The sequence below is a fragment of the Aspergillus oryzae genome, chromosome 7, assembly GCF_000184455.2.
Source record: "Aspergillus oryzae RIB40 DNA, chromosome 7".
NCBI classification, from domain to species: domain Eukaryota; kingdom Fungi; phylum Ascomycota; class Eurotiomycetes; order Eurotiales; family Aspergillaceae; genus Aspergillus; species Aspergillus oryzae.
In genome coordinates, this window is record NC_036441.1 from 2,188,963 (window position 1) to 2,205,979 (window position 17,017).

At 48.0% G+C, this 17,017-nt stretch overlaps 5 protein-coding genes across 5 annotated transcripts; 2 read left to right on the top strand and 3 right to left on the bottom strand.

Moving 5' to 3' along the window:
* Window positions 1-43: 43 nt before the first annotated feature.
* On the top strand, window positions 44-1,018 carry AO090011000857 (putative transcription factor TFIIE complex alpha subunit; the record flags this gene model as incomplete). The annotated part of the gene is made up of 3 exons (XM_023233137.1): window positions 44-829; window positions 887-940; window positions 1,004-1,018. The coding sequence occupies 3 exons, from the start codon at window positions 44-46 to the stop codon at window positions 1,016-1,018; spliced, it is 855 nt and encodes a 284-aa protein (XP_023093671.1).
* Window positions 1,019-1,717: 699 nt separating this feature from the next.
* AO090011000858 (putative ubiquitin C-terminal hydrolase) lies at window positions 1,718-9,502 on the bottom strand (the record flags this gene model as incomplete). Its single annotated transcript, XM_023233138.1, has 4 exons — window positions 1,718-1,782; window positions 1,858-1,914; window positions 1,977-8,504; window positions 8,881-9,502. 4 exons carry the CDS (start codon window positions 9,500-9,502, stop codon window positions 1,718-1,720), a joined length of 7,272 nt encoding a protein of 2,423 aa, XP_023093672.1.
* A 1,708-nt stretch (window positions 9,503-11,210) lies between these two features.
* AO090011000859 (sugar O-acetyltransferase) lies at window positions 11,211-11,672 on the bottom strand (the record flags this gene model as incomplete). The annotated part of the gene is made up of 2 exons (XM_001826379.3): window positions 11,211-11,300; window positions 11,376-11,672. The coding sequence occupies 2 exons, from the start codon at window positions 11,670-11,672 to the stop codon at window positions 11,211-11,213; spliced, it is 387 nt and encodes a 128-aa protein (XP_001826431.3).
* Window positions 11,673-12,549: 877 nt separating this feature from the next.
* AO090011000860 (protein-S-isoprenylcysteine carboxyl O-methyltransferase) lies at window positions 12,550-13,401 on the top strand (the record flags this gene model as incomplete). Its single annotated transcript, XM_001826380.3, has 1 exon — window positions 12,550-13,401. One exon carries the CDS (start codon window positions 12,550-12,552, stop codon window positions 13,399-13,401), a length of 852 nt encoding a protein of 283 aa, XP_001826432.3.
* A 268-nt stretch (window positions 13,402-13,669) lies between these two features.
* On the bottom strand, window positions 13,670-15,914 carry pex8 (putative peroxisomal membrane protein Pex17; the record flags this gene model as incomplete). The annotated part of the gene is made up of 4 exons (XM_001826381.3): window positions 13,670-14,227; window positions 14,280-14,728; window positions 14,784-15,781; window positions 15,841-15,914. 4 exons carry the CDS (start codon window positions 15,912-15,914, stop codon window positions 13,670-13,672), a joined length of 2,079 nt encoding a protein of 692 aa, XP_001826433.1.
* Window positions 15,915-17,017: the final 1,103 nt, after the last annotated feature.

Here is a 17,017-nt window from a genome sequence, read left to right on the forward strand (position 1 = left end):
AGGCCACGAGAAGAACAGCAAGCTTATGGCTCAACTGGATACTATGCTGAAGTTGCTTAAACAAATCGATTCCGTCGAAATCCCACCAAACGACTTCGATACCGCTTGGGATCATAAGATCGATGTCGTGCGAAACCAGGCTACTCACCCGACACGAGCTGCAGTTGTTGTGCCATCCAAGAAACAGGAAGCTGTTCGCGGTAACACTAAGACCGATGCTGGCGCCCTTGAGATCTCCCTCACATCCAGCGAGGAAAAGAGCGCCGCCGAACAAGCGGAAGAGGCAGCACGCAAGGCCGCCGTGGAGAAGCAGAATGCGCTCCCGGTGTGGCATACACATTCTACTGTGTCTACAGGCGCTGGAAGTCTCAACACGGTGAAGACAGAGACGGACGTCGACGTGAAGTCCGAGATCAAGGAGGAAGAAGATCGAAAGCCGGATCTCGATGCTCTCGACGACAAGGTCGCCGCCTACTATGCCGAAATGGAGAGGGAAAAGGCTCTTCAGGCTCAGGAAGATTCCAGCAGTGCAGAGGAGGATTCCGACGATTTCGACGAAGAATTCGAAGATGTTGGTGGTGTTTCTGCGAGCGACACTGCGTCACCGGCCATTGGCGGTGCTGGCGCTGGTCCTACCAGTGCACCTACGAATACAACGTCCACGGGAAGAAAGCGCGAGTTCGATACAGATTCTGGAACCAGTGCTCCTCAAACAGCCTCAGCAACACCATCTGCTACAGATGAAGGCCCAGCAGCGAAGAGGGTCAAAGTCGAACCGGAGGTCAAGAAAGAGGAGTCTGATGAAGATGACGACGAGGAATTTGAAGATGTTTGAAGAAGCCTGGCTCAAAGCATGCCCTTATGAAGGTGGAACTCTACCATGCAGTCGTCTTCAACCCTTTTCGGCGCAGGCGCCCGGGAGAAGGCGATCTGTTGGAGAGTAACAACACAATGACGAAAAAAAGGAATATATGTATGATATTTACTTAACGAAGGTCTAAAGGGGGAATATCAATAGACTGGGCCTTCGTTTCTTCTTTCTCTTTTTTCGAATTTCTCACGTTGGTGTAGATTTTCATTGGCTCTGCCTTGACTTTATCCCAAAGCTCCTGTTAGCTCGAATACCGGCTAGGATATCTTTGTATTATGAGTCTAAAAGAGAATGATCAAAACTAAAATTCACAAAGTAATATTCTCGAAGAGACCAATCCATTCAGATGAAAGTCCTGCTTTCTTTCTAAGATAGGCCCTCTAAAATTGTTCCATAGATCTGAGGACTATCCAGGAACCACTGCCTTAAAAAGTCTCATTTTCAGCCGTCAGTCATTCAATCAAGCAATATCGTTCCCTGGTTCATCATAGCGACAACGCAGAAGCAAACCGTGAAGGCCCTCCAACGAAAGCAATGCAAGCTCTTGCAGAACAACACCACCATTACCCTTTCTTTATTTAACACATGGCCAAAGAAATTAAACACGAGAAAAAGAACAAACATAAAGAGACATAACCCTTTCCCTGTACAGAGTTCAGAAACAGAGAACCCATTTCTAGTGTGGATGGGCAAACAAAACGCCGATCAATGCAGTCCCAAACACAACGAAGGTAAAGAGCAAAAGCAAAAGGAGTTACCTCTGCTCTTCCCCCCAAGCAACGTTCATCGAGTCATCTTTAATCATGATACAACGGGAGAATTTCAGAGTATATTGCGTACAGGGCCTCATGGAGTGCCTGCAACTCCCATTTCCGAATCACTTGCCATCGCTGAGTTGTCTTCCCATTCCTCTGGAGAAGGTACATCAGATTCTGAGGCCCCGGGGGTTAGACGTTGATAAGGATGCAATAAAATGGGATACTTACCGGAAGCCAGCTCTTCAGGCATATCAACAGCTAATTCCTCAATAGCTCCCAGGACGGCTATGTTCGCTATTAGTGAGAGGAAAAGACTAGGCTACAGTTAATTAAAGATTATGACATACCTTGCGCCTGACGGACAAATCCCTCGTCTTGTTCACTGTCATCAAAATATGTAACTAGGCAGTGTTCGACGACCGCTTTAATTGTCTCTACAACTTTCGCTTCGACGTTGCTCCCAGGGCTTGAGAGGTATGTCCTTCTCAATCTGCTGATACTCGCGTGAACCAGCTCCTTGGCCGCTTGTGTATGGCGTGATTGCCAGTCATCGCCGATGTCGCTAGCCTCTCCAGTGAATAATATTCGGCGTAGAAATTCCATGGTCATATTCCTGACGGCCCTGTCAGGGAACATGAGCAATGTCGGAGCCCAGTCTGGGATTTTATCTATGAGCTGGGATAGGAACCATGCCTCATTGAGATCAAGTCGCTCGTTGCGGCACGCCATAATGCTGGTAAAGAATGCAAGGTGTTCTTTACCTCCACTGTCATTGATTGACTCTACTCCTTTCGCAACGTAGTCGATCAAAGAAACGATTCTTTCTTCATCAGTACTCCGCCGACAGAATATCAATGTAGCCTCCAAGAACGGAGCGCAAAGTTCGGCAGGCGCGACTCTTAAGCCATCTTCCAGCGCCTTGCAGATTGGGTCTGTGAGGCCAGCTTCGGACTCCGCATCAACAAGTATTCCAACAATGCTTCTACATGCTTGCGGGCTGCTGTATTGCTGAAGAAGCTTTTTCAGAACTAATAGCTCATTGTTTCTCCCAACAGGCCGAAGAAGGTCGCTTTCCATAACTGTAAGAGAATACCTATTGTCGGGTAAGGTCTGTCTTTCCTCGCCCAGCGTAGGGGGCGCAGAAAAATCGATGTTCTGTAGCAAGACAGACAGAAGATCTGTGAGTTTCCTGTGTGAGAATCTTCTTCCCTTTTCAAGGAGTTTGCAATAAGCAATGTAGTGGCGTCTCAGTCTCTTTGAATCATCACGATCAAGCCACACAATTTCCAGACATCTTGAAAGAAATCCGTAACTGAGCACCATCCCGGCTTCAAGAGATCCAAAACTTGCAAGCAGTAAAAGGAATTCGAAGTAATCATCCCATGCCCTGCTTGCAGTGTGCAGAATCGTCCAGAGGCCATGCAATGCTGCGACCACATTCTCAAAGCCATCCAAGTACCGCTTATGCCATTTGTCTTTATAGCCCTCTTCCTGCTCAACATTATTGCACAGCTCCTGAAGCTTTGAGAGCGAGCTTATGAAGACCCTGATTGAACTGTTTCGAACAGCTGCATGGGGACACTTCAGAACTAGATTGCGTATGCCGGCTGGTCTTTCTGCAACCCACTGTAAAACTCTGTAGGCCGCCTTGGGAAGCTCATTGATTGCCTTAAGTAGCTCAGACACAACCGCATCCAGACCCAATGGCTCTCTGTTCCTTGAAATAAGTTGCTCAAGTGTATCCAAAGCGATGAAGATAATACATTTGTCCAATTTCAAGTCACCCAGAGGATGAATATCCCTCACATCATGAAGCTGATGTAGAAGGTGTCGCACAAACATGGCGTAGTATGGATCCATCAAACAAAAAGCCCGTATGAAAATTTCATTTTCCATCATAATGTGGTTGGCAAGAGGCACTGGCAGCTGCACACGAACCGGACAATGGTTGGTAGTTGGCTTATAAATTGACTTGGATGACTCCATACTCGAGACACGCTGATAAAATAGCATGTAAGCATTCCACACTTTGTTGAACCGGACTTGGCCCATGGAATTGTTGTTCATAGAGTCATTGTAACCACCAAAGCACTGGTCTGCAATCTTGGATGGGTCAAACCGGGTGACGTCTGAATCATTGAATTCAACCCACGAGCCTCTAGTATCAGCAGTAGGCCTTTCACGGATGTACGAATAGTAGTGACCAGATTCAGCTGTACCGCTATGAACCAAAACACCAACCAATTCGAAAAGGTCTTCTTGAACCTCCGCGTCAGGGTCTGAGAGGTACTCGACTTTAAACGGGCTCATGTCAATGTGCTCTGGAAACTGGAATTCGTCATTTATCTTGCTCCGCATCATCGTGACCATGTCAAAATCGAAGCGTTTGAGATGGAATATGAGGTTATCCGGGACATCTTTCAAACAGGCTCTCTTCACAGCATCAACATGTCTTCCACAGGAAGTGCAGGAGTATTTGTTATCTCCTTGCATGATTTCTCCTTCGACATACGCCTGAAGACTCTCCTCCAGACTCGCCTTACCTTTGATTTCGCATTGAATCGCAGAAAACGGCTCAAGGCGTTCTGAGATATGGGGACACTCTTTGGATTTGATCTGCTGCACTAGCTGACCGCCGTAAAAGGAGCGAAACTTCTTCTTGTCTTCGGCATTAGAGATTTGAGCCTCCCACCTGTCGAAAAGCAGGTTATAGAACTCGTCAACATCCATTTGTACTGTGACATCGACTGGTTCATTATCGTAGGTCCTTATTGAGTCCACTAGCCCTTGTGGATCGACACTCTTAAGCCAGGTTTCTTGCATATAGCCAAAAACCTTCTTTGTCTCCTCAAGTAATATCTGGGAGTCAAGAGGATCCACGAGATCAAGACGCATCATGAAGTCACGGAAGCTAACATTCATGAAAAGCTGGGTTAAAAGCGAGTTCAAGTAACAAGTGTTGGACAGATTCTTCAGCCCAGCATAGCCTTCAGGCGACCTGATCATTTTGTAGCGATCAAAACACCAGGTTGGTGAATATGTGTAGTCTTCAGGAATGAGATCACTCAAGCGCTCCACGACTTTAGTGTAGTTATCGTCGTATTTACAAAGCAGGTTCAGAATACCGTACAGTTCCTGCCGGGATGATGCGTGCATGACGGGCGTCTGAGGGGTGATGGCAACAAGGGATGTTGACTCCGAAAGATCCGGGAAGAGATACTTGTCAAACAAGCTCTCAGCGAGATCAAACGTGTCCACTGCGGTATTAGTTGAGCCTGCAAAGTCTAAGCACGATCTCAGGAGACGGCAAAAGCCTAGGAGTAAATGGTCGACGGGCTCTCGTCCGACAAACTCTTCGGTTTGGTGATTCAACAAGATGGCGCTCCATTGCTTGAGATACTCGCTCAGCATGAGATCGCGCGGTGACTTCTCTGCAACCGATTGGAATACTAAGTGAGCGATTTCGAAAAACTCTTGGGACTGTTGGACACAGCCCAGTGTACGGGGGAAGTTCTGCACAAAGGCTTCCCAGATTGTAGCGAGAATATCGATTCTGACTGGATTCTCGGAAGTGGTTATCTCCCGTTGTTCAGGGACTTCTGGTTTCCCTGTTTTCTTGAGCAACTTGGACGGGCTGCAGGCAACGGCTATGTTCTCCGAAATGCCCTTGCGAATAGGCTGGCGGTCCTCCTCCAATAGCAGTGAGAACAGAAGCTGGTCAAATTTTGCTTGCTGTTTTATCACAGCCCAAAACTCGGGGTCGCGAACAGAGCCTTCGATCATGATAGCAAAGGAGTTGCAGATTAGCTTATGTATACCAAGTTCCGAAAGATGACCCGTCGACGAATACCGTCCAACGTCCATTAGATGGAGCAACTGCCGAACCAAAGCAGTCGAATCTGGAATTGAGACTGTATCGCCGGCTAGGGGCGGCCTCACAAGAAGAGCGTAAAGAAGACATTCAACCAGACTAGTGGCAAAAAGGAGCTTCATTGGACAATTATCCAATGAATCAGACATTTCGGAGCGTGTTAAAGCAGCAACCAAAACTCGGACACTATGAGACACAAATGTTTGATTTGGTGATGACTCTAGTGCTTCCTCTCTCAGGCATATAGAAAGCGCATTTACTGAGTAAAGGAAATTATACGGTTTACCCATAGGGAACGCGTCTTGCGCAGACTTGTCGGTAGACCTGACTAACTGCAGGACCCTTTCCTGGGGAGGGAAGACAACAAGGAAGTCGTAAATCTCTCGAGCTAAGTGGTCCTCGAGACCTAAAAGATCATAAAGATCATCAAAATGTTTAAGTACTTCGGAATCCACCGATGTCAGAGACTGACGCCGCCCTGTCAGTGCAACGTCACGGCTGTCAGGGTCTCGGCGAACAATTAGCAGTCCCGAGTTCAGTTTGAGGTCTCGTACGGTGAGAGTAGGGTTTTCAAGAAGATCAATCCTATGCCCACTATAGATAGTGTTGAGTTTTGTGAAACCGGTTACCTGTACAAGCTTCTCAACGAACTCGGATGCAGTTGAGAGATCACCAATCTGCAAAAAGCGGACTTTAGACTGTGTACTGCCGTCGAAAGCTTGATAACGGATATTGACCAGCTCGCCTTTTACAGGTTTACCGGGCAAGCCAGGCGGCGAGTTCTGGGGCGGGCTGTACTGGGGTCGACTGCGCAGACCCTGCAGGAACTGACGCAGAAAGAGCAGAGAACGACTAAACCGCAATTCTTCCGCCTGAGTTTCCTCCTCAGGGATCTCCGCAGCCATTGAATCGCTAGCACCATTGGCACCTTGGCCACGGGCAGACTTCAACTTGGAGGCAGCCGACTTCAGTTGGTCAACGCAGCGATCTACCAGGGCAACATGAGTTGCTTCAACTGCAGATCGTGGTGATCTGTGAATGATATTATGGTCGAGATACACCTCAATGGCAAAATTAGTGGCATCGGTTTCGATCGAGCCGGGTGGAGCGGTTAAAATGAAATCCCAAATCCGGTCTATACCCGGGATTGAGATGACCTCATTATCACCAGCAATGGGCGGAGGGTTGAAGCGAACCTCATAGTTGATTGCCTGCTTTGCAAATGAGAGGACCTCCAGAAAGTAGTCTTTGGAAGGAGATAGTTCAGACAGGTACCCGTGGATACAGCGTTCAATGAATGGATTGCTCTTCGTACTATGTCGGGTAAGTGTACACAGAGTGTCCCAGAGTGCTCGTCTGCCTTGCTGGGCTAGCGTTTGCGACATAAGGACCCTTCTCCACAGCACATCACTTAACTCAGTGGTTATTGTGTCTGGGACCTTGTCGATAACGCAGGCTAGTAAGTGGACGCGCGAAAGAAAGCCGTTCCGCGAGAACGACTCCGTGAAGTCTGTCTGATTCATATCCACAGTGTGGGCCAATTCATTTATCAACAAGCGTGTCAAGTCAAAGTCCATAGCAAGCTTTCGTATCTCTTGAGTGTCATAGCTAGGAACTAGGGCATTCAAAGCTTGTATGCTGCCAACGGTGAACTGATTCATCTCGGCAAGGTCTTGGACACAACGTTCATATGTTTCCATTTTGTCCATTTCGCTGAGTCCAACATCCATGAATAAGGTAAGCTGCGAACTCGAGAACTTCTGAAGGATAGCCTTATGCTCGACAGGAAGATCGTCCGCTGCAGCACTTTCGCGAATGAGGCGTACGCACAAACGCAGTGGAACAGCGTCTACATGCGGCTCATCCACCAATTGGTATCTCTCGCGGTGCTTTTCGCGTACGTGAAGGAGAAGTTGCTCACAGAAATCCACCATCCGTGAATCAAATCGGGAAAGAGGCAAATCAAGAAGCTTTGAGCACAAATACAACAACGCTGGAGAAGTGGGTAGATGCATTTGAAAGGTTCTCGTAAGCATTCTAAGGATTTCGGACACCGTTCGGGGATCGGGGCTCTCGGTCACGGCCTTCCAGATTGTGTCCGTATCCGTGTCCGTGTATGTGGACGTGACGATCAAAAAGCCGACGATGTTGCCACTTCTGCTGATAAGCTGAGGGTGGGAATCAATGCTAACGATATATTCGACGATTTCGTTCTCCCGTAAAAACCGGACGAGGTATTGCACGACGGGATGTTCAATCCCTGCTGGGTCGTTCTGGATATACTGCCGCCACACATTGACCAAGTCCATTTGCATAGTCTCCATTCCGTTGACTCTCAGCTCCATACGCCCGTCTAGAATATGCTTTTTTAGGGCAGCAAATTTCCACCCGTAGTAGATTATGGAAGCACACTCGTCCGAGGATATACCTTCAGGTACGGCAATGGAGAGATCCTTGGCGATCTGCAAGCCCAGGTCTTGGCCACGGAGAGAGATGGTGAAGTAAACCCAAGATATGAAACGGAGCATCGGATCACTGACGTCGCTCGTGACCCAGGAGGACTTCTTGCTTACATGCATCTGGTAGTTCTCGTCTATGATCCGCATCAGGCTGTAAGCCGATTTCATGGCACGTAGATATGTAAGGGAATTGATTAGGGCCTCATCTGCCTGATACTTCCTGCGCTCGTTTCCGGAATCCATCAAGTTGTGCACAATAGTCACAACTGAAACTAAAGGGGATGAGAGTTGGGACCAACGGGGTATCAGAGTCATGACACAGGCGGCATACTCGGATAGCCACTGGAGCACGTTGAACGGAGGAGCCAGAATGTGGTCGTTCAGACGAGCAACTAGGTTGATCACTTCCACGCCATGGACCCTTTCCGCAGTACGAAAAAAGGGTATACCATTTACCTGGAGCATCCAACCAAGTGAAGGAAGATAGGCTCTTGATATTAAGTCCGATACCTGCAAGTCTGCGTCTTCTATTAATTGGCCCAAGACTAAAATATCCAGGCGGACTATATGGAGAGCAAGCCGGGTATAGTTAAGGAAAAACTCCTCCAGGCATACCCAAGGCCCCCTGCCTTCATCTGGCTGCAGGTCTTGCCTATTACAGTTCGTCAGTATATATGACAAGTGGATGCTTTCAGGGACACTTACGAGTTCCGCAGCAGGCTCTCCGGTATGACAGGAAGTTGTTCCCAAAAGTCCCGCTCATCCAATAAGCCCTCGAAGGTCAACTGCTCTAGGTTATTTGCGACGTCATCGAGCCAGCTCTTCACAGCAAGGAAGAACGGCGTTGCCTCCGGCGGAGAGCCTACCAAATAAATTAGTCAATCCATGCAGCGTCCGTTGAACCCGGTGGTATTGCCGTACCTTTCTCAATGATTGCACCGATCTCCTCCAAGTTGTCTCGCAAATCGAGATCGCTGCGGAACTTGGGGAAGTTGTCCGTGAGAGGCGCTTGCTCATGAAGCTGAACCACCTCGGAATCTCCTAGCGCTTCGCCCAACGGCTTCCAACTCGATGTGCTTGGATCTTGGTCCATGTCCTCGAGCTCGGCCACTTCAATCTCCGGGCTCTGGGCAGGAGAGGACAACAAGGATATAACATTGGAGGGACGAGCGCCGGCGTCATCCGCGGAGGGAGCGGGGGAGTGTGCGTTTGACTGATCAGCAGGGGTATCTTTGGGGGTAGATGTCATATTATCGGCGACTGGAGATTTCGTGTTAATAGTCATTCGGCTAGCCGGGCGGGTCGACGTAGGAGCTTCTTGTTCAGTCGTGGCAGGAGCATCCGGAGTCCGCTCGGGTAATCGAGACGCAGAGACCTCGTTACTTGACCAAGGCTGCCGGATGCCGCTTCCACTGTCCAGACGGGGGCGTTTCCGGGTAGATTGAGGATCGCTTTCTTCCATGGAATCGCCAGGGGAACACGTCGAGTCGGTCGATATAGGATCAAGCGGGGTGCTAGAGCTCTCTAGCGGGGCAGCTGCCATGACATTTTCCTGTGTTTCTCTGAGGAGCTACAGGAAAATCAACGATGTAGGAATGATTGAAGTTTTTCCACAAAAAAAAAAAAAAGAAAAAAGCAGTGGAAGACCGGCACCCACAGGTGAGTAGTGAAAGAAAGGTGATGGAGAGAGAGAAAGATGAGAGTTGTAAGAGTGACGGGAAGGAAGGGCGAATGATGCGGGTAAAAAAAAATAGAATTTATTTATGATTGGTTTGCGGAGACGCAGCGCTCAGCTCGGTCTGAACATAGATGAGGAGTAACAGTAGTAGGTGAGGTAGAAAAAGAGGACTAAAGGTAGGCTGAAAATGGCAGCCTGGGGGGTGAGTTGACTTAACCAGGGTAGAAATTAAAATAAAAGGAAAGAGAATAGCTCTCCGTAAAGTTGGTGGAAAGATATGCAAAGCAAAGAACCATAGAAGAGCAACAGCTCTGACGTTGCGGTGGAGAAGCTCAACAGTCGTTGGCTCTTTTCTTTTTACCTTTCCCTTTTTAATTTTTGGCGGCTGCACAGCAAACCAAAAAAGGGCCCTTCTGGACACGGCCTTTTAGCTACGGAGATATCGCATATTGTTCCATTTATTCTTTATAAATGAAGAAGAAGAAAAAGGAAACTGTATAAAAAAAAATAGGGGAGTAGTAGTATATACTTCATTAAAGAGATTTCGATCATTTTTTCTTTTCTTTTACTTTCCCTTTTCTTCAAGAGCAATATGTACATCGAAGAACAAAACATTATTGTGCCATGAAACTCTAGGAACTTTTGACTGGGTGTACTAATACTGTACAGTACCGAATACAGTACTTCCAAGTTACTCCATGGTAAAGTGTTATCCTCACTGATATAAGAAATGAAAAGCTTCGTACAGGAGAGAATAAATTCAATTGATTCACCAACATTGATTATGACATCATTTAAAATATACGCCTCAAGCTACTTCAACACGAGGGTTCTATTAAACCATATTCTAGGGATCAACGAGCAAGAAAACAAGAACGAGAACATGAATCGAACAAACCTTAAGCGATTGAAAATCTATACCCCCCTTACTTTGATTCATTCTCCGGATGTTCGGCCAGCCTTGGTTTTAAGCATGAGTAGTAGACAAGGTACGAAGGGTCTCAGCTGTACCTTGCATCAATGCAATGAATGATTCATACTGATCGGTGGATACAAAAAAACCCACCCGCATTTTGACAAGTATGACATCGTTCCGCTAATCAATGGCCTTTGTTTAGTACTACTTTTAGTTACTTCTTTTAGTATTTAATTTTACCCTGTAATCTTTCCCTAACCTTAAAAAGCTCCCGAACGAAGATCCACAGGAACATTCCACGCTCTAGCTTCCGTGCACGACTCCGTGTACAATTGATAATTGCTGATATGTGGGCCCCATTGGTCTAGATTTCTAACTTAGGTCTTGTTGCTATGTCGACCTTTAGAGACATATGCATCACCCCATTCCTTAATGCAATGAATGAATGTCCGTGCTACATTGAAGTGTAGCTACGACGGACTTGTGTTGACCTTTCAGAATAAGATCAAAGTTAAAAAACATCGGCTTTGTCTCTTATATACAATGAAGAACCGTATCTAGAAGAGAACACAATGATCTACCAGTGTAACCTTCTAGAGAGCCTACAGGATAGACAAGAACCTATAAAGTAAATCAAGGATGGTGGTAAAAAAGCGCCTAACTTGACGATTCCCCCTCCATTGCGGTCTCAATCTTTCGAACAACCCTTGCTGGATTGCCCAGGGCCAAATGAAAAGCAGGGACATCCTAGGTGATTTGCGCACCGTAAGTATCGACAGAGTTCGGGGGAGGGCAGGGACAGGGAGGAAAATATATCCGTACCTTCGTGACCACACTTCCAGCTCCAATAGTTGCACCCTTCCCGATTGTCACCCCGGGGAGAACAGTGACATTCCCGGCCAACCAACAATCCTCACCGATATGGATCTCCTTTCCCGATTCGGGGCCTTTGGTCCCATTGCGCAGGGCAGGGTCCAAAGGGTGAGTTCCGCTGTACAGGTGCACATTGGGACCGAACATGGTCCGTGCCCCGATCGTCACCAGACAGGTGTCGATAATGTGGCAGTTGGCATTGATAAAGACGCCTTCACCCGCCTTCACATTAAACCCGTAGTCCATTCGGATGGGAGCCTCTATCCATGGTTCATTCTCGAAGAGAGCTTCATCTTCCTCTGGGTCGTCCTTGAGGGGTGGGAGAGGGGTTTTGTCCTGGACAAGACTGGACCACAGTTAGTTTATGTATCCCGTGTGGTAGCGCAACTTCTGACTTATGGGTCGGCTGTCGCAACGATGAGAGTATAAAGACGTCTATCTTATATGGAACACGAGATGGGGGGAGATTGAGTATGGATTGCGTATGCAAGGGTCGTTTGTGCAAGTGCTTCCCGTACTCACTCTCTCCAAAGCTCTACAAGACGTCGACGAGGGACATCCTCGGCGTGGTTGAAGCGGCGACAAGCTTTAGTACAGCGAGATCGAGCAGCAATTAAATCCGGGGTAAAGGCATAATAGAGCTCGCCCTGTCGCATCTTCTCCCGGTTGGCTAATCGGGCTTCTTCGGAGTCCATTTTTAAAAATAAATTCATTGACTGTCAATAGATTTTTGAGAAGATACTTGGTTGATTTAGGTGTCCATCTCACACCACTCACTAGATTGGCGGGGGTGCCTGGACCTTTTCTTTGTCTGGCGGCAAGAACCAACCAGACAAACTAATTTATGGCGAAAGTTGAATCTTCATTCATATTGTTCTCCGTCCGACTCATTGTTCTTGTCTGCATTCTCTAGCTTCAACATTCTCTCACTGAGAAGCTTCAATAGAGCAAGTTCATTGTTGTATATCCACTCAATCATGACGCATTAAATCCCTGAGCTGTGTCTCTCCCTCTCTCTTCTCCACTGCGACGCCAATCAACCACTCGCGTCTTCTTACACAACCGCATCTGTTGCGGATCTCTAAAGCACGAGGAAAAGCAGTCAAATTTCATATTAGACAATATGATGGCCCAAAATACAACTCCCTCATCCTCTTCCATTCCTTTGGACCCTATACTGCCCAACTCGAGCTCCTCCTTCTCCATCAACCGAACCTCATCAGCAACGATGCCTACCTCAACATCCAAACCACCTCCCCTCGACCCCTCCAACTACCCCAATGGCAAAAAGTCTCTCGCCGGAATTTCACTACGTGCATTCCTAATCGGCACGACCCTCGGCCTCTCCATCTCCCTCACCATTGTCCTCCGCTTCCTTGAAACGCCCCTTTGGCGTATCCCATTCTTCCTCGCCTCCCTCTCCCTCTTCCACTTCCTCGAATACTATGTAACAGCCGCCTACAACACCCGCTACGCCAGCATTTCCGCCTTCCTCCTCTCTTCCAATGGCTGGGCATACAATGTCGCGCACATATCTGCCGCCCTGGAATGTCTCCTAGCCCATCGCTTCTGGCCGACCGCCGCCTACCTGAACTGGGGAATTCTCGCACCAGGCCTAAAGATTCAGGTTGTGCTAGGCCTCGTCTTCATGATTGTTGGCCAGGTCGTTCGCACGTTAGCGATGGTGCAGGCGGGAAGTAACTTTAACCATACGGTGCAGGTCGAGCGGAAGGAGGATCATAGTCTCGTTACGCATGGTATCTACGCCATGCTGCGTCATCCCAGCTACTTTGGGTTCTTTTGGTGGGGATTAGGGACGCAATTGGTGCTGGGGAATGTGGTTTGTTTTATTGGATATACCTTGGTGCTGTGGAGGTTCTTCTCTAGTCGGATCTTTCGTAAGTTTTGTCCCCTACTCCCTTACTTCTTTGTTCGCATGTGTGTTGCTTTGGTACTAATATGGATTTGTGCTTAGGGGAAGAGAAGTTCTTGATTGCCTTTTTCGGAGAGGACTACGTTGAGTATAAGAAGAGGTCGTGGGTGGGAATTCCAGGCATCCATTGATTATGTTTTTGCTTGAAGTGTTGATCTGAATTCTATGTGTCTATAGAACTGTATAGAAATCGTATCTGCCTTAGAGACAGCTGTATAAAACTGCGATGGTATCAAATGTTACACCGAACGCCATGCGCTACAACGACTAGATCTAAAGAAACCCCCATAATATGTACAAACCAAGAAACTTAGAGTTTACTCTCTCTTTCCGGTGCAACTCCTCCAACTGCACCGCTCATATAAGGGCCATGGGGGTCCGATTCAGCAGCACCGGGTTCGTTACCAAAGAGAACGAGTTCACGCCCACCTTTAGTGCTCCACCAGGCTACGCAGTAACAAGCCCGCTCGACATCCATCTCGCCACTACTCAAGGCCTCCCAGAACCGTTCAACGCAAGCGGTACGCATCTCAGACTCGCGAATAGTATTGATAAGTTGGGCCGTTAAGGGCAGCCATTCTTCTAAGTCTTCCACCCGAAGGAAGCTCAGACCATCGATTAAAGAAAGTGTGAGAGCAGCTTGCTCCGAGAGCGGTGGCGTCTTGCTGGTTTCTGATCCAGCTCCATGGTCGGCAGGTTGCGGTAGGATCTTGTTCGAGGCGTGCAGTGCCCGGTCGTGAAGGACTTCAAGCAGAATAGAGGGCAGGTGACGTTCCGTGTTTGCAATTGGCGACGGAGGAGCAGTGACTTGGAGGACGGTTCTAAAAGCGAGGCGGAACTGGCGGATGGACAGATTGTCTGGGAATACCTGCAAAAACTTGATCAGTACCAGAGTTTTCTCAGTGTTTGACCTGACTTACAGCAAAAAGATTGTCAATGTAAAATGGAAGATGTTTGGCTGCTACCTGTGCGTTCCCTGGAATCGCAAACACTGCGAGAACCACGCTATGTGCAGCCTCGAAAATCTCAAGAAGATTGTTATCCCCCCCGGCGGGCAAGTAGGGAACCGCGGCGCAGACGAGAACATCTTCGCTGAATTTTGGAGACAAGACGGGTGTGAAAAGTTCTGATGTATTCAAAAAGTATAGATCGAGGCATCTTTCAAGGGGATGGGCGGGGATTTGGCCGATTTCGTTCGGCTTGATGCTTCGCAAGAAGTTCTCACTTAGATCCGGATATTGCGCGAGAATATCCACCGCTGTCAAAGTCACAAACATATGTTGAGACGAAGTGTTTTGTCCAACACGAGACGTAATAAAGTACAAGTTACGGAGTATGTGAAGCGCTTGCATCGATAGGAAAGGTGCACCTGAAGTAGGGTTAGCTGAAAGAGTCATCAGTATATAACCTGCACGACAACTGACTTTTGTTCGCAGCCAAAATATGATCGTTGATGATTCTCCCAAGAACAGCTCGAAGGACAATCACGGTCGAATACAAGCTGTTGCGAAGTAGTTTCCATAATCCTGGGATAGTTGTCTTCAATGATTCCGCATCCAAGAAGTCCACTTCCTCGGCCTTGTCAACTTCGGATAACTTATTCTGGCGCCATTGGATCATTAGTGTGCGGACAAAATCCGCAATATGATCGACTGACCGCGCAATGAGTCCCGGGTCATGCACATTCTCAATTGCATGTGCAATAAGTCGGGACAGTGGCCCTAGCGCCGAGATGAGGGGGCTGGAGGAAATTGCTGACACGCGGATGAAAGTATCAGATTGTGCGGACCATTGGAAGCGCTTCCCTGGTGCCTCAACAATATCTTTATCAATTGTCCCTAAAAAGTATCCTCCCTCGAGACCCTCCGGCGATGAAAATGTCGCATCTATCATTACCGGCAATAGCCGGTCGTAGTTAAGGTTGCTCCTCTCCAAGTCGGACAGCAATGGAAACGTATAGTTCAAGACCATAGTGATGCAAAGACCGTCGATCTTGTTGTGGGGATCTAGCTCTTCGATAGCAAGCTGCGCAGCAGTTACAAGGGCCGACTCAAGCTTTTTACGGACACTGAGAGGCAAGCCTTGTCTATCCTGTGCTTCAAAGCCTAGAAGGACTCCTCCGATTAGAAGCATATGCCTCCAACGCGGAGATTTCTCGTCCGCCCCACTGACAACAGCTTTGACCCATGCTTCTCGTTCTATCTTCACAGGTTTAGTGTATGGTATCCTTGGGTCATCGGATTCTTCGTTTCGGATGATGGCCATGGCGGCTGTGTTGAATACACTGAGTATCTTCCGGCAAGCGTGGAGGTCGACTGCATGATCCCATATTGAAGGGGCCACAAGCAGTTGTGATGCAAGCAAACTAATATTCAATGGATTTGCGAGCACTGACAAGAGGCCGGTAGCCGTGGGGAGCAGGCTGAAGAATAATTGTCAGCTGAGGCCAATGATCGGGCGATAGAGCGGGTGTTAGCATACGCAAATGCATCTTGAAGTTCGGATGCAGATTGGAGCGATCGTAAAAGAGCGCCCAAAGAGCGCGCTGATGCCATCTTAGATCACAGGAAAGCTCGACTTGAGGATAGGGACATGCAAGGAACAAGATGCAATGACACTTGCCAAAGGCCGTCGTTTTCGGCAATTGGAGTAGACCACAGGTCTCCAACGCTATCAGTTACCGCGGAGGACCCCGGATCACCTGCCGAGGTTGGGAGCATCAAGGCAAACAATGCAAACCGGCCATAGCTCCGAGCTAAAACCTAAGACGACTCTCCCGTGATCACAACGGAGACACCGTACATTTTACGCTCCATAATACACTAAGCTTAGCTCGTCCCCACTACGCTAGGTACCATGGTAGTTGACTTTCTCTCGTGCAGCTGCCCCTGTTGACAAGGCGACCTTGTCAGGACAAATGACCGACAACCGTGTCCCAATCAACTACCAGACACCAGCGTTCCCATCGCTCTATGATCCCTTTCCTCGACCAAATGCTGCCGTCTACTACCTCTACTATACCAGGGACATTTGGCGGTTCACGCTCTACTGGACCCTGATATTTTACCTGTCAAGCCATTTGTCGGTGGCCGCTTGGGCCCTGGCGATGCAAGGCCGAAGTTGGCGGATATGTATTGCTATTCCACTAGTGTACGGTATTATAGCAGGATTAGAGGCGCTTCTAGCTGGGAGTATTATTGGTTTAGTGTAAGTATATATGGAGCACCAAGAGTTATAACCGAACTATGAAGCTAATTCGGGAATCAGTCTGGGCTCCGTTTATGAGGCCGGTAATTTTAGGATGTCGACGTGGATTCCCATGATATGGGGTGGCATCAACATGCTGGTCCTCATCTTATCGAGCTTTCCAATGCAAGGTGGACTATAATCCGTACGCTTTGACACAGTGCGCCCTTCATGGGATTGAGATTTGAAACATGCCTCAAATACTGGCATTATAAACGGAGAACGCGATGCACTGTGCATGCGATTTTTACTTTCTATCGAAAGAATCGAAAAGTCCTTTCAAACACCGATTTATAGTACAGTCGGAGGAATTATGTGATACTCTTCAAACATATGCCGATGCTATCAGAAAACCCAAACAAGCTATCTGCCATTGCGCCAATCGTCCCTAGGCCAACTCAAAACATGCATG